The sequence below is a fragment of the Plecotus auritus genome, assembly GCF_963455305.1.
Source record: "Plecotus auritus genome assembly, chromosome: 6".
NCBI lineage: Eukaryota > Metazoa > Chordata > Mammalia > Chiroptera > Vespertilionidae > Plecotus > Plecotus auritus.
The window spans coordinates 90,655,895-90,673,426 of record NC_137773.1 but is presented as its reverse complement, the minus strand read 5'-3'; the positions used below and the strand labels follow the sequence as shown (position 1 = coordinate 90,673,426).

At 42.4% G+C, this 17,532-nt stretch overlaps 1 protein-coding gene across 1 annotated transcript; it reads left to right on the top strand.

Moving 5' to 3' along the window:
* Positions 1-860: 860 nt before the first annotated feature.
* Positions 861-15,763, top strand: LOC308251298 (uncharacterized protein). The gene is made up of 4 exons (XM_080674457.1): positions 861-974; positions 13,265-13,391; positions 13,597-13,657; positions 14,048-15,763. The coding sequence occupies exons 1-4, from the start codon at positions 972-974 to the stop codon at positions 15,249-15,251; spliced, it is 1,395 nt and encodes a 464-aa protein (XP_080530583.1). The 5' UTR covers positions 861-971; the 3' UTR covers positions 15,252-15,763.
* The last annotated feature ends 1,769 nt before the right edge of the window (positions 15,764-17,532 follow it).

Below are 17,532 nucleotides of genomic sequence, written 5' to 3'. Positions count from 1 at the left end.
ATTATGGCCATTTTATATTTCAACATTTCTAAGGACACAGTCAAAAACTAAGGTACATTTCCTTTTAGTGTAAAATGTACAGCTTATGGTTGATTGGAAAGAATTCCTGCCCCTAGGTGACTCTGCCACCATAACAGGCTACTTGGGAGGTCCCCGGACTCTAAAGCGCCACAGGTATGGAGGTGGTGGAGGGAGGGATGGAGGTCTCAACCTACCAACATTCAAAGATCAAACAGAGCCAGACTATTTATGTTACGTTAAATGGGTTTATAAACAAGGATCACAGCTCTATGAGTGGCCTTGTTGCAGCCTATGTCAACCCCTAACCTGGGGAGGATCTCAGACACCTTGGTCCCAGTCTAACCTGGACACATCCTCTTGGTCAGGATAAGGGCGTCGCTCCATCTGGAAACTGGGTCTGGAATTCCCTTGGCACACCTGTGTCCCCACATTCAGAAAGAGGGGCAGGGGGTGTTAAAAATATAACGGCCTTAGCCGGTTTGGTTCAGTGGATAGAGCACCAGCCTGCAGACCGAAGGGTCCTGGGTTTGATTCAGGTCAGAGGCATATAGCTTGGTTGCAGGCTCCTCCCCGACCTGGTCCCTGGTCAGGGCTCGTGCAGGAGGCAACCAATCCATGTGTTTTTCTCACATCGATGTTTCTCTCTGTCTTTCCCTCTCTCTAAAAATCAATGGAAAATAGGATTAAAACAAAAAGCGAGTATAAACGGCTTTGGAAGGGACAGGTCCCGCCCACCAACGAAAGCTGGTTCTCAGAGCGTTCTGACCTGTACCGCCCGCCCCTCTACATTGTCACTCAGGAATAAGGAAGGCAGAACTGTCCAATCAGGGAAGGTGGGTGGGGCCACGTTCCGCAAACAGCGTGGGTTCTCCTGGCGTGGGCATGCTCCTGGCCGCGATAGCGTCACGACAGTGTTTTAAACGGTGTCTGACCCTGGGAGCCGTCGGGAAATGGTGAGTGTGCGTGGGGATGTCCTCAAAGGGGTGTGGGTGGACTCGACTGTGAAAAGACCTGGCCGCCACGCCGGCAAGTGAGGAGTCTGAGGCGGCTCTGCTGGGTCTCGGTCCCCTCGGGCGCTCCCCGCCCCCTCCGGCGCCCTCCGCCCCCTCGGGCGCCCTCCGCCCCCTCGGGCGCTATCCGTCCCCTTAGGCTCGCAGGGCGGGGATGGGCGGGCAGCCTGGAGCCCGATGCCTGTGTGCCATCGAGGGGCTTGGGGACTTGGGTCCCGGAGCCACTCCGGGCAGCTCTGCACCCACAGCCCCGCGTCCCCTCCGATGGTGCGGGGACCACGGGGAGTTCCCAGGGGTCATTGTGACTCGGCCTCTGGGGGTTCGTGCGTGGGAGAGCTGTGGTCTGTGGTCCCCGGTCCCTTCTTCTCGGAGAGACCTGAAGTTTTTGAAATGTTCGGGGAGCGGGGTCTCAAACCCACGACCCTTTCCCTCTGGCCTGGCTGTTCCTGGGACTGGCAATAAATCCATAAATTTTCATATTTCTGCCTGCATTCTCAAACGCCACCTTTTGGTCTCCGATTCATAGCATCAATTGTTTCTCTCCCAGCGTGCATTTCTAACCGATATATATTGATTGTTAATCATTTTTCTACATTCAATGGATGACTCGCTTGAAAGATTTATTTATTATTTTTTGTTGCCCTGCCCGAGCAGCTCAGTTGGCTTCAGCGTTGTGGGTTCGATCCCAGGTCAGGGCACACACAAGAAGCAACCAACGAATGCATAATAAGTGGAAAACAAATCTCTCTTCCTTTCTCCCTCCCTCTCTCTTCATTTCTCTCTAAAATCAATTTTAAAAATAAATATTTTTTGTGTGTAGTTGTTTTTACATGAGAGGAAAGCTGAGGATCACCACCTGGAATACGTTGTATGAAATCCCTGACCCCCTTTCTCAGGACCCTCCCTGGGCACAGACATCCTAGGAAAGTCCTTGGGTGGAGATCCTCTTTGGAAACTTTTCTGGATGTTCTGTCCTGTCCCCTTCCCTGGGATTGTTACCTTAAAAAGATTTATTTACTTTGTTTTTGGTGTTCATTTGTCAATGAGTTTAAAATGTATTTAATCAATAGACCTTAAAAGGTGATATAAAATAGTTATTTCCAAAGAGGCATGAGACGTCAATTTCAGGGGGAAAAAATTCCAGTGTTACATCGAATGCGTTTGAACTTCGTGTTTCTCATTTTCCTCCCCTGAGCAGTGTCTGTAAATTTCTGTACTATTCTGAAGTGCCTTCATTCCTTTTTTTTTTTTTTTTTTTTTAGGAGGGAGGGTGCTCAAATGGAATTCCAGGGCTTAGACTTGAACATCAGAAGTGTTCAAGTATGCTTAATTAAGAAAGTTTTTCTTGTCATAGAAATAAATCATTATTTTCTGAAAGTAATAAATACTTGTGGTTTTTCTTTTTTTTCCCCTTAACAACACATCACCAGTCCACTGTATTGTGTGTTAACCACCCCAAGTCAAGTCTTTGCCCATAATCATTTATCCCCCCTATATCCTCCTCCCCCTCCCTCCCCCTGGCAGTACCAGTGTTGTCCCTGTTCATAAGTTTTTTTTCTTTTTTGCTCAATCCCTCCATACACCCCCCCAACACCCCCCTTGCCCGCCCGCCCCCCCCCCCCCTTTTTTCTTGTTGAACTAGAAATATGGCTTACAGTTTTCTTCTTTATTTTACACATAAACATCGGGGTTGTATGAATTTGCAATATTGTTCAAACAGTGGGCTTTATATCATTTAAAATATCCACGTGGTCCAAAGCAATGTGACTGAGAGCAGAGGCCTGTGGTCAGTGACCCAAACAAGCTAAGGTCCCCTTGAGCCTGCACTGGGAAGTCCTTGAAGGCCCAGTTGTTGTTCCTGGGGGACCTCCCACTATGGCTTCCTGCTTACACCTACCAAGGAAAGCCTATAGGTGAGAGACTGAGCGACGCTGCAGCCCTGGAATGCTGGGGGAGCTGATGCAGGGTGGGGGGCGGAGGAAAGGAACAGTCCTGAGGTTTTAGTGGTTCACTGGGCCATGTTTTTAGGCCTAGGGTGGAGTTTGCATCCACTGTGAAAGTGCACTTAGAGTGTAATTGGTGCAAGTCTCTGAAAGTCAGGAGTCTGTGTCTTGGGTTAGGGTTTGTGAACTTGGGAGTTCATTTGGGTCAGAACCTGACACTGAATCTAGCTGAGGAAGCCCTAAAGGGAGAATTTCTACTACTTCCCGGGGAGAGGAGGGTGTTGGAGCTCCCAGACTTTACTTCTGGGGCTGCTCAGGTGTCCCTCCTCCTCCAGGGACTGGCCCACTCCAGGGGTTCTTTCTGTCTCAACCTGGAGAGTCTAGGATGCGGAACCTTCTGAAAGTGGTTCTCCTGTCCTGTGGGAAGCAGGCTGCTCATCTGAGCTGAATCCAATACTTGTTTCTTTCCTTTGGATCCTTTATCCACTGATTAGTGCAGGCCTTTGGCTCTAGTTTCCCTGAGTGTAGGGGACAAAGCTCCAACCAACCAAGCCACACTGGCCAGCATTTAATTGTTCATTATTTTCCCACCTTCAATGGATGCCTCATGTTAAAGATGAATTTTTGCCCGTGGTTATTTTATGTGAGGGGAAAGTTGTGAATAACCACGTGGAATATGCTCTATGAACCCCCATTCCTTTCCCCGCAGGATCTTTCCTGGGCACCGATACCCTATAGGCAGTCCTTTGGGTGGACGTTCTTTTTTGAAACTTGCCTCAATTATCTGTCCTGTCATACTGCCCCTCTGTAATACTGCCCCGGCCAAGAGACCAACAGAAGAGGCTGACAACTCCAGCATTATTACATCAGGTTTATGAAGAGAAACTGCCTCCAGGGGGACCGTGTGGGTGCAGGCAAGACCATGCGGATATCCTGCCATGGTCAGCGTTACATAATTACAAAGAACAGGGCAGGAAGGATTGGTGTACTGGTGCTTGCCCGCCCTGGATTAGGGAAAAACACCTTAAATGCTTGCCCTGGGGCAAAGCAATGGCCTGTTCCTATAAGCAACTCCCTGTGGGACACAGGCAGGAAGTCTATCCGTGTCTGAGGGGATTTAGGGCATCAATCTCTAATCTGCCTAGATCTAACTTGTGTACATTCTTCTCTACACCCTCTCTGGGTTTGTCACCTCGAAACTATTTAGTCATTTTTATTCGTTATCCATTTTTCAACAAATGTAAAATGCATTTAATCAAATCTTGAGTCCTAGCTGGTTTGGCTCAGTGGATAGAGCGTCGGCCTGCGGACTGAAGGGTCCCCGGGTTTGATTCTACCAAGGGCACATGCCTGGGTTGTGGGCTCGATGCCCAGTAGGGGGCGTGCAGGAGGCAGTTGATCAATGGTTCTCTCATCATTGGTGTTTCTATCTCTCTCTCCCTCCCTTCCTCTCTGAAATCAATATATTTTAAAAAAAATTTCTTGAAAAACCTCTCAAGCTTCAGTCCTTTCTTCCTCCCTCCCTCCCTCCCTCCCTCCCTCCCTCCCTCCCTCCCTCCCTTCCTTCCTTCCTTCCTTCCTTCCTTCCTTCCTTCCTTTTCAGGCTTCAGTTCTTACGGTGAGCTGAATGTCAGCTGCATTCAGTTTAAGGTTCCCATGCATCCTTGGCCTTCCTGGGCTTCTAATAGCAGAGGGCTCCCTAGGACCCTTAAGTACCTCTACTGCTGCTCCCCCTGCCTATGCTGCATTAAGGATCCTGACCCTTAGGGTTAGGGGCACAGCACCCATGGCACCCCTGGGGCACAGCCAAGAGATTGGTTCAAGCCAACTTAAGTCCCTAAATTCTATAAAGCAACCAGTTGTGGGGGAGCCTCCTAACCTTGATGGCACTGATTTGAGGCCCTCAGGAGGAAAAATATATATAAACACCAGAGTAGAGAGGGATACCTTTTCATTGGCCTATATTCAGTGACCAAGCAAAACAAAACAAAGTAGGGAAAGACAGAAGGGAGGGAACAAAAGCAATTTGATCCAGTTGAAAATCCAAAGCACAGTATACTCAAAAAGATCAAGGGACACTGTTTGGTTGGGCGGCCTCTACCACAGGTTCTGAATTAATTTTGTCATGTGCTATAATGCACAAAATTTTATACAAGTAGTCAGCACTAAGTTTCAAATTACAGTTACATTAGGATCACACTAAATGTAAATAAGGTACTCCTAGTAATGTTAGTGGGGTACTGAATATAAAATGGGGAACAACTGGGCATGTCTCACGTAAACCATCAGACAACTATTCTCTTACCATAAGTTACCCTTGGTCATAGCACCCATTGTTCGAAAGTTTCCCATAGTGACCAGGAAGGCTCTGAACCAGTGATTCGTAAACTAAAATTAAATCTTTGCCACTTCCATATTGGCTTGACAAGATTGGACCCCACAGACTTTACCTCCAGTGTAATTACATAACATGTTTCAATGTAAAGTAGACAGCCATGAAGGATTGAAAACCTTTATACAAAACTTATTCAGTGAAGAGGTGATTATTTCTAGTGCATTTTTTAATAGCTAAATTTGGCCTGTTCTTTTTTTTAAAAAATTATTTATTGATTTTAGAGAGAGAAAGCAATTGGTTGTTCCACTTACTTATGCATTCATTGGTTGATTCTTGTATGTGCACTGATTGGGGATCGAACCCGAAACCTTGGTGTATCAGTACCTAACCAACTGAGGTACCCGGCCAGGGAAATTTGGCCTGTTCTTAAACCTGGAAAGAATGGGTGAAACTCACAGTGGATTAACTCAACCTGGAAGCTGTGTTTGCATCAAATAAGCCCCTCATACACACAGCACCCTTTATTTCTAATTTTGTTAATTTGAATCTTTGCTCTTTTTCCTTAGTCTAGCTAAAGGTTTTTCAGTTTGGTTTATGTTTTCAAATCAAGCCTTAGTTTCTTTAAGCAGTTAGTTTTGTACTTACATGTTTCTCATGGCATCCTTTCATTTCAGCTTGAAGATCCCAGTAGCATTTCTTGTAAAGCAGGTGTTGTGGTGATGAGCTCCCTCAACTTTGGTTTGTGTGCAGAGGCCTCCCTTTCATTCATTTTTGAAGGGAAGATTTGCTAGTAAAGTGTTCTTGATTGGCAGTTTCTTTCAACATTTTGTGCATATCATGCTACTCTACTGTCCTGGAGGTGTCAGTTGAGAAATGCAGAAGTGGGGGTTTCCTTGTATGTGATGCATCACTTTGTTCTTGCTACTTTTCAAAGTTCTTTGTCTTTGATTTTTGATAATTTGCTTATAATGCAACTTGGTGAAGTCTCCTTTTGGCTCAACCTGTTTAGAGGTCTTTGAGCTTCATGTATCTGGGTGTCCATATATGTGTTCTTTCTGATTTTCTGCCTGCTGAAACTCTTAATTATTAATGGAGCAGGTGTTGACGTCTCCAACTATAATGATGGATTTATCTGTTTCTCTTTGCAGTACTGTTCTCCTCCCCCCCACCCCCCCAACCATTTTGTCCCTCTGTTGTTAAGCACATACCCACTAAGGACTGCTATGTCCTCTTGGGGAACTGACTTCTTTATCATTATGTGATTGCCCCTCTTTTTCTCTCTGAATTTTTCTTCCTCTGAAGTCTGCTTCCTCTGAAATTATAGTACAGCTATGCCAGCTTTGTTTTGGTTTGGTGTTGGGATGATATATGTTTCTCCATCTTTTACTTTTTATTTTTATATTTATATCTAAAGTGTGATTCTTGTAGGCACTATTTAGTTGTCATTTTATCTGCTATGACAGTGTCTGTCTTTCATGTGTTGCATTTAGACCATTGATATTTCAAGTAATTATTGATATGCAATTATGCACAATATAAGACATGACAGACTGCATACACAACAGTGATATTCCATGTAGCCTGAATGTACTAGTATAATAGGCTCTACTGTCTAGGTTTGTGTAAGTGCATTCTGTGATATTCGCACAATGACAAAATTGTCTAACAACGAATTTCTCAGAACATATTCCCAGCATTAGCAGCACATGATTATAGTTGGATTATTATCTGCCATATTTTATTAGTTTCTATTTGTTGCCCTTGAAGTAACTTTATTACTCCTTCACTGGATGTACAAGTTCCTCAAAAGAGTAATCCCAATTCTTCCCTCCCTGTCCCTTCTAACATTGCTCTTATTCATTGACTATGTGGTAGCTGTTATCACTTTGAACAAAATGTTCTCTGTTAGATTAAATAACAAAAACATAATTTTATCTAACCATTTATTCATTCATAGCACTCTACCTTTCATCATTACCTTCTTCTGGACAAATTTAGTATTTTTTGCAAAGCAGGTGTACCAGGGACAAATTTCCTCGATTTTTATCTCAGAAAGACTTTATTTCTCTCTCATTTTTGAAGGATAATTTTGATTGACACAGAATTCTAGTTGGGTAGTTTTTATTTGAACACTTCATTTCACAAAACTCTTTCTGATTGCATAGTTCCTAAAATAAGTCTGATTTGATATTTTTTTAAATATATTTTTTATTGATTTCAGAGAGAGAGGGAGAGAGAGAAAAACATCAATGATGAGAGAGAATCATTGATTGGCTGCCTCCTGCATGTGCCCCACTGGAAATCGGGGAAGGGCTGTGGGTGTGCAGGCAGTGTCCTTGCTAGTTCCTATATGGATCTTTAATGTCAGCATACAGGAATTGGTTAGTGCTAGCCACATTTTTGAGTTGGATTATCTGTATCAACTGAAGTTGTGACCAAGGCCATTTCTTGTATAAGCAGGAACTGGAACTGCTGATGCCTACAATATACTTATAAGGAAATGGTCATTATGTGAGTTCCTTTGATCAGTTTGTTAGTACATTCTATTCTAATTCCATTCCATGGTTAGTCAGAGTAGTATAAAGTGTTTATTCCCTGTTACAATTATCCACTGCCAATTCTTTCACATATCTATGGAGGTATTGATGTCTTCTGGATCTTCTGGGGGAATGAAAAACTTGAGCCTATTTTAAAGCAAAATCTCATGAGTTAAAAGCAGATATATTTCTTAGGGGCACCTGTTGGGCAGATGCAGTTTTTGCAGTGTGGGAAAAACAAGTCATAAGGAGGTTTAAAATAATAAAGACAAACATTATAAAGAAAAGAATGGTAAAACCTAAATTAAAATTCCTCCTAATATGGATCTGAGTCCTTGAGATGTCCATGAGAACAGACTTGCAAACCAGTCTTTTGGGATGTGATGGACTGTGCCACGCCAACACAGCCAAGGGTTCAGCGAGCCTGAGGGAGGGCGGTGAAGGATGAAGAAAAAGACAGAACAGAGAATAAGATGGGTCTAGTTCAGCCGTGGGCAAACTATTGCCCGCGGGCCGGATCCGGCTGTTATATCCAGTTCTCTTGCTCTCCCCTCCGCTCCTTTACTTTGAATTTATATTAGTTCACACAAACACTCCATCCATGCTTTTGTTCCGGCCCTCCGGTCCAGTTTAAGAACCCATTGTGGCCCTCGAGTCAAAAAGTTTGCCCACCCCTGGTAGGTGGATCTTATATACCTTGCTTAGGCCACAGAACACATCCAGACTGCAAAGCTGATGCTTTATTTATAGTCAGGGACAAACAAGGTAATCTACAATGTTCTTGTAAGTTTCACTTGTTTTGGCAGCACTTGCTGCCCCTCCCACAGCCCATTAGCTACCCAGGAAAGATCTAGGGAGCAGTCACAAGATCAAACTTTATGCTTAGAGGACTGTGCCCTCCAAGCTGGGACTTGTTTGCGACTTTGCCGAGGCTTAACCCTGTAACCGCTCCCTACAATGGACTAATGTTTGCTGAAGCCAGGTAGCTTGTCTGATCTTGGTGATGCTTGTCTCTACCTGAGTTATTGCAGGCAAAGCCTGATGGCACCTGTATGGCTTGGCCTATTTGCCCTGAGAGGCTAATTAAGATTCAGTCTGGAAATTCCTTGTGAGATTCCTGTGAAACAGATTTAAGAGAGCCTAAATAAATAGTCAATTGCTATTCTTGTGTTTATGTAAATAATCAGGCTGAATTGAAACCAGACTTGATGCAGTAAATAGATTGGTTTTAATTTGGCTCTTCGATAAAAAATGAGGGTGATTTTAGGGGAAGAAATTGTTTTAATAGACTCTGTAATACACAGTTATGGACATTAGACTCTAGTTCAGTTCATTGTTTTCAAAGGTTTTTTTTTCCACTTATAAACAAAACTGGATTCTGAATTTTTCTAGCTTTTGCCCCAATAACATTGAGATTTGTAACATGGTTTGTCTCCACCAGGTTACCAGCCCTACTCGTACTCAGAGAAACCACTTCTAGACACTTTAACGACCTCCTTCCATGCCCGGGCCTCATTGCCCCATTAACAGAGAGCCAGGATCTCTTGGCTCTGAAGGAAAATGATGCCCCTCTTTAGCAGGAAGCAGCTAAAGAAAAGACCCTACTCCCCTTTTCCAGGAAAGAATTCAGAGCCAAGATATGGTAGACAATTAGACAAGATTGGAGCAAGGATAATAGGCCAGGTACAGAAGGTCACCAAGGTGGAAAGCCTCAGGTATCTAGCAATGGGCATGGAAAAGAAATGAATTTTAAAAGGCACATAAGGCCCTACCTGATTTGGCTCAGTGGATAGAGCATTGGCCTGCGGACTGAAGGGTCCCAGGTTCGATTCTGGCCAAGGGCACATACCTGGGTTGTGGGTTCCATCTCCAGTGGGGAGGCGTGCAGGAGGCAGCCGATCAATGATTCTCTCTCATCATTGATATTTTTATCTCTGTATCCCTCTCCCTTCCTCTTTGAAATCAATAAAAATACATTTAAAAAATAAAAATAAAACATTGATAGTTATAGTTAACAAAACTGCTACTTTGCTTGCCAATCTGCAAAAACCTTTAGATTCTCTATCTAAAGTTGTCATAGAAAATAAGATTGCCATCCGGCCAGGACTATTATTTCTTTATTTGTCAAAGCTTCCCACATATTTGATACTTTAAACATATCAAATAGGCCTAATTAGTTTAAACTGTCTCTTTAGAAAGGAGAGAGAACAAATTTTTGAGATATTCCAGGAGCCCATTGTAATGACTCAAAGCCAATTCTAAGTCAAGAAAAACTCTCTTAAAATTTAAAACCTGGGCCCTAGCTGGTTTGGCTCAGTGGAAAGAGCATCAGACTGAAGGGTTCTGGGTTCGATTCCAGTCAAGGGCACATGCCCAGGTTGTGAGCTCGATCCCCAGTAGGGGACATGCAGGAGGTAGCCAATCAATGATTCTCTCCCATTATTGATATTTCTATCTCTCTCTTTCCCCCTCTCCCTTCCTATCAAATCAATAAAAATATATTTTTTTAAAAATTTAAGACCCGGGAAGGTTGTCAAATACACTTGGCCAAAAGATCATATATCATTATGAAACAAATTATTTACCCAAGTAACAACAATAGGAATCAAATACAAACACAGGCTAGCAAAACTTGACTTCTTAGGATTAAAGAGAGAGGTTTTTAAGAAACCAAGTACCTGATTAACACAATATGACATATGATTATTTTAATGATATGTAGAATCTTTGCTCTCTAGGCAGATATAGGAAAACTTTTTTCTCTTTTAACAGACTGAAAAAGAACAAAACAAATTCTATATTAGCTTAATTTTGATAGATTCATTTACCTAATTAAATTCATTATTCAGCTTACCTATATATTTCCCTCCAGATCTTTCTTTACAAACCTTCTTATCCATTCAGAAATAACAAGCTTTAGAGCAATAAGTATTTCATATTTTATACCTTCTACCAAACCATATAATTTCTTTCCAATTTAATTATGATTCTTAACTCAGAAACATTGATCTTTTTTAGTGACAACTAAAAGTAAGCAATTAATCTTTAGATTGATATTTTTATGAATACATTCCATAATTTCTAGAAAGAGGTAAAACACTCAGATTTTCAAGAGACATATTTCAGACAAAATGTAAGATATATTAATTAACAGATCTAAATCTGTCCTCTAGCTTCTCTGCAGTAAGAAGCTTCATCTAGCTCTGGCTGGTTTGGCTCAGTGGATGGAGTGTCAACCTGCGGACTGAGGGGTCCCGGGTTCAGATTCTGTCAAGGGCATATACCTTGGTTGCGGGCACATCCCCAGTAGGGGGTGTGCAAGAGGCAGCTGATCGATGTTTCTCTCTCATCTATGTTGTTTCTAACTCTCTATTCCCTCTCCCTTCCTCTCTGTAAAAAATCAATAAAATATATATTTTTAAAAAGCTTCATCTACTCTACTGTTGATTCCTTATGTATTCTGCATTTCTGACTGCCGTTTTTAATGTGGTTTATCTCCATTTTTATGTTTTCTATCTTTTTGTTGAAATTCTCATTAAGTATACCTACTCATCCCCTATGTTCATTGAGCATTTTTATGACCAATGTTTTGAATACTGCATGTGGTAAATTGCTTGCCTCCATTTTGTTGAATTCTTTTTCTGGAATTTTGTCTGTTCTTTCATTTGGGACATGTTTTTTGTCTCCTCATTTTGGCTGCCTCCTGTGTTTGTTTCTATGTCTCCTGATGTTGGTGGAGTGGGCTTATGTAGTGGATATCCTATAGATCCCAGTGAAACAGTTTCCCCACTTACCTGATGGGGAACAGTTTCCCCACTCCAGATATTCCCTTATTTGGGCTGTGTGCACCCTGGTGTTGTAGTCTGTCCTCAATTGGGGTTGGCATGTCAATAGGAGGATTTACCCTCAGGCCAATTGGCTAAGATATCTGGCCTCAACCGCAGACTGCCCCTTGAGTGTGTCACTCATGGAAGTGGTTGCATGGTGTGCTCTGGCATAGTCTAAAGCTGGCCGCCAAAAAATAAATAAATAAATAAATAAATAAATAAATAAATAAATAAATAAGAAAAGCTGGCCATCAAGTGCACTGTTTCTGTGGCCTCATTGGAAGTGCAGGCCAAGATCAGCTGCCATCTGTACCCTGCCCAGGGCCACACGGTATGAGCTACAAAGTGATCTGCAGATGTATGCTATTGTACTGGGCTTGGAGGTGCCTAGGAGAGGCCAAGCTGCATGCAATCTGTGGTGGTCTATCACTGGTGTCAGGCCTGGGACCACTTAGCAAGAGGTATGGGGCATGTTGAGGCCAGATGCTTTGGCGGGGAGTGGGGGGTGTTGTGAATCTTTGAAAGATTTTAGGAAAGTCTGTAGCATGATCCAAGACAGGCATTTGTGTGGAAAATTCACTGGAAACAGTTTGGTTGGACCTGCAAGTTGTGTGGGGCAAGGTCTCAGACTCACCAGGGCAGTTTATCCATGTTGATGGAGACTCAGGTATGGCCACCTACAGGCTCTATGGGGGCAAGGCTCAGCAAAGGAACAATGGTTTCTTCCAGTATTTCTGTCTAGGAAAAAGCTGTCCCTCTAGCTCTTGCCTTAAATCCAGACAATTCAGTTCTTCCTTCTAAGTCCCTGGTGTCTTTTGAGCCGCTGACTCGGCAGTAGAACGCAGATCAAGTGAGTTTGAGTAAATGCGTGCACAGGACCTTTAAGAGGAATACTTGGGACTCCAGCAGCCCTTGTCTCATTCAGCCTCCATCCCCACTGGCTTTCACAGTCAGATGTTATGGGAACTTCTTTTCCCAGTGCTGGGAGCTCTTGCTCCTGGCCGGGGGCGGGGGAAGGGGCGGGGGACTTCCGCAGCTGAAATAGCCCTCCTAATATTTAACCACCACACGTGGGTGAGGAAACAGCTCATTGCGCATTTCCACCCTTTATCAGTCTCAATGTGGCTTCTTTTTTATATTCTTAGTTACAGGAATTTTGTTCAGTCAAATTTTAGGTGGTTCTCAATGATGGTTGTTCTATAGTATAGTTGTAATTTTGATGTGCTTGTGGGAGGATGCAAGTACAGCATTTACCTATTTCACCATCTTGACTGAAAGCCCACGGGGTGAAAGTCTTAAAATTAAAATAGTTGTTTTATTTGAATAGCATTTGTCATTTCTCATCATGCTCTGACCCCTGCCATTAGAGGAAAATAAGATGTAATGTGATCACTGTAAAGAAGTATTGATTTTCATGTGTTTATGATAAGGTTACATTTATAAGGAAATGTGAACAAAAAATGTTTTGATGATGAAGTCATAGACTAAATATATGGAGACAACAGAATTACATGTAACCTTCCTGTTAATAAAGTCTGGGTGTCCAGTGCTGTCAGTCTCATGTACTGTGCACATATTTGTACTGTTTTAGGACTCAGTAGCCTTTGAGGATGTGGCTGTGAACTTCACCCAGGAGGAGTGGGCTTTATTGGATTCTCCACAGAAGAAACTCTACAGAGATGTGATGTGGGAAACCTTCAGGAACCTGGCCTCCTTAGGTATGGATGACAACTTTCTTCACCTTGTTAATTAGAGGACAAGTGTTTCTTGCCCATCAAAGTTGTTCTAATGTGTATAATGTGGGAAGGGAGGACACTGATAAGTAAACTGGGCCTGGTCACAGTTCATCATAGAAATAGAATCTAATGATGTTTCTATAATTTCTACTACTTTTGGAATAAATTTTCTGGGTCTGTATTTTAGGAAAGAAATGGAAAGACCATGGCATTGAAGATCTGTACAGAAACCAGAGGAGAAAACAAAGGTGAGTCACACTCAATAGAAAACACTGTCTTACATGAGAAACCTGTTGTGCTATGAAATTTTAAAAAGAAACAAACAAAACCCTGCTTCAAATTTGACTTCTCAGAAAATTTCTACCAAATTACTTTTTTGTATATGACAAAAGCATTCAGTATTTGAAAACTAGTTCAAATGAAAGACAGCGTTAATAAACCCTGTATATGAATGTCACTGTTTGATAATAGCAAGGCTGAAGTCCTCTTGCACAGCATCCAGTTTATTCAACTTCAAGCCATTTAGACAAGGCAGAAACCTACTTTTTTGCTCTAAATCATAGAAATGTAGCTCAAATATTCTAATAAATATAAAATGGTAAGTAAGTCATGAAGAATATGCTTCTTGTTTTTTCCAGAAGTCCTGTGGTAGAGAGAATCTGTGATGGGAAGGCGGGTCGGCCGTGTGAAGACAGCTTCATCCCTATTTCAGATCTCAATCTGAATGAGAAATCTCTTGGAGTAAAACCATGTAAATACAGTGTGTGTGGGAAAGCCTTCATACAACATTCGTCTTATAATGGGAACGTCAGATGTCACACTGAACACAAGCCATGTAACTATCAGAAATATGGAGAGAAGCCATATAAATATTATCTCCAGTGTATTAAAAAACACGAAAGAAATCACAATGGAGAGAAACCGTATGAATATAATATATGTGGTGAAGCCTTCAGTCCCAGCTATGTTCAAGTAGATGAAAAAACTCATACTGGGGAAAAACTTTTTAAGTATAAGGAAGGTGGGATAGCATTTAGTGATCTCTCAATCCTTCCAGCACACATGACCATTCACACTGGAGATGAACTTTATAAATGTAAGGAAAATGAGAAAGCATCCATTTCTCCCAGTTTATATCAAATGCCTGGAAGGAGTCAAACTGGAGAGAAACCCTTTGAATGTAAGCAATGTGGTAAAGCCTACAGAGATCGCAGTTCCTTCAAAACACACGAAAGAAGTCACTCTGGAGAGAAACCCTATGAATGTAAAACATGTAGGAAAGCATTTACTTGTCTCAGTTACCTTCGAAAACATGAAAAGATGCACACAGGAGAGAAACCCTATGAATGTAAGCAATGTGGCAAAGCCTTCAAATATTACAGTTCCTTACAGTCTCACAAAATGAGTCACACAGGAGAGAAACGCTATGAATGTATGGGATGTGGTAAAGCTTACAGTGGTCCCACTGCCTTAAAAACACACCAAAGAATTCACACAGAAGAGAAACCCTATAAATGTAAGGACTGTGGATTAGCCTTTAGATATTACAGTTCTTTACAAATACATGGAAGGACTCACACTGGAGAGAAACCCTATGGATGTATAACATGTGGAAAAAAGTTTAGTTGTCTTAATAATCTTCGAAGACATAAAAGAGTTCACACAGGAGAGAAACTCTATGAATGTAAGCAATGTGGTAAATGTTACAGAGATCACACTTCCTTCAAAACACACGAAAGAAGTCACAGGGGAGAAAAGCCCTATGAGTGTAAAATATGTAGTAAAGCATTCGGTAGTCCCAATTATCTTCGAAAACATAAAAGAAATCACACTAAAACTTAGGAATATAGATGACTTAGTAAAGCCAGATATTACACTACCTTAGAATCACATGAATGGATTTACATAGCAGAGAAACACTATGAATGTAAGCAATGTGGTAAAGGTTATAACAACCACACTTCCTTAAAAACACAAAAGAAGTCACATTGGAGAGGAGCCCTATGAATGTAAAACATGTGAAAAAGAGGTCACTTGTCTTAATTATCTTTTTTTTGTTTGTTTTTTGTTTGTTTAATTTCTTTATTAATTAAGGTATTACATGTGACCTTTTTCCCCCATTACTCCCCTAACCTCTCCCATTCATGCCCTTACCCCCCTGTTGTCTGTGTCCATTGATTAGGCTTATATGCATGCATACAAGTCCTTTGGTTGATTTCTCGCCCTTACCCCCACCCTCCCCTACCTTCCCTTAGGTTTGACATTCTGATCGATGTTTCTCTGTCTCTGGATCTGTTTTTGTTCATCAGTTTATGTTGTTCATTATTTTCCATAAATGAGTGTGATCATGTGATATTTATCTTTCTCTGCCTGGCTTATTTCACTTAGCATAATGCTCTCCAGCGCCATCCATGTTGTTGCAAATGGTAAGAACTTCTTTTTTACCATAGTGTACTATTCCATTGTGTAGATGTACCACCCTAATTATCTTTAAAGACATGAAAGGACTTACACATGAGAGAAACCCTATGAATGTAAGCAATGTGATAAAGGTTATAGTGATCACACTTCCTTAAAAACACACGAAAGAAGTTACACTAGAGAGACACATGAATGTAAAACGTGCAAGAGTTCAGTTTTCTTAATTATCTTAGAAAACATGAAAGTATGCACACAGAAAAACCCTATGAATGTAAGCAATGTGGCAATAGTTACAGCAATTTCACATATTTAAAAACACACAAAAGTAGTCACAATGGAGAGAAACTTTATGAATGTAAAACATGTAGAAAAGTGTTCAGTTGTCTCAGTTATTTCAAAAACATGAAAAGACTCACAGGAGAGAAACACCATGAATGTAAGCAATGAGTTAAAGCTTTCCATTTCTCTATAAGGTTTTCAAAGACATGAAAGAAATCACATTAGAGAGAAACTCTAAATGTAAAAAATGTGGGAAAGCTTCCATTTTGCACACAAACTATTGAACAGCAGTGAGCATACACTATTCTAGCCCAGCCATGGGCAAACTATGGCCCACGGGCCGGATCCGGCCCGTTCGGCTGTTCTATCCGGCCCGCGGAGCCGAAAGAGCAGAGGGTTCTCTTGCTCTCCCCTCCGCTCCTTTACTTTGAACTTATATTAGTTCACACAAACACTCCATCCATGCTTTTGTTCCGGCCCTCTGGTCCAGTTTAAGAACCCATTGTGGCCCTCGAGTCAAAAAGTTTGCCCACCCCTGTTCTAGCCCATCCTGATTTTTTTTTTCTATGAGCAGAGTGGTATCTATGCAAGCCCAATGTTTTTCCCCAGTGGAAACACCAAAAAGCAAAGGGGAATGGATCTGTGAAGGCAATCATCCAGGTATTAATTTGATTGTATGAAGTGACCTATAGGGAGAGGGCATCATTTTGAGTAATAATCATAATCCTATCTAATAAAAGTAATATGCAAATTAACCATCACTCCACCACACCCACAAGCCATGCCCACCAGCCAATCAGGAGCAAATATGCAAATAAACCCAACCAAGATGGCTACGGCCACAGAGAGCAGGAGGGAGGCTTGCGTTTCCCCGGCAATGGAGGAAGCCAAGCTTTCCGCCTGCCCTTGCCGGCCCAGGCCTCCACTCAATGCTACAAAGTTTCAATTTTAGAAGATACATAAATCCAAACAGAAATGGCGGCAGCCACGGAGCTGGAAAGAGCAGGAGGCTAGGGTTGCCCCCGGCGATGGAGAAAGCCAAGCTTTCCACACATCCTGGCTGGCCCAGGCCTTGGCTTAAGGCTACAAAGTTTCAATTACCGAAGATACATAAATCCCAACAGAAATGGCTGCCGCCACGGAGCAAGCAGAAGGCTTGGCTCCGCTCCAGGCTACAAAGTTTCAATTGTAGAAGATAAATAAACCCCAGATACCAGGGCCTCTGCTTGGTTCACCAGGGGGCGTGGCCAGCCTGCAAACCAACATAGGCCCCTCGCCCAGGCCGCCCCACGCCCCAAGGGAACCCCCACCCTGATCCGGGACACCCTTCAGGGCAAACCAGCTGGCCCCCACCCGTGCACCAGGCCTCTATCCTATCTAATAAAAGAGTAATATGCAGATTGACCATCACTCCAACACACAA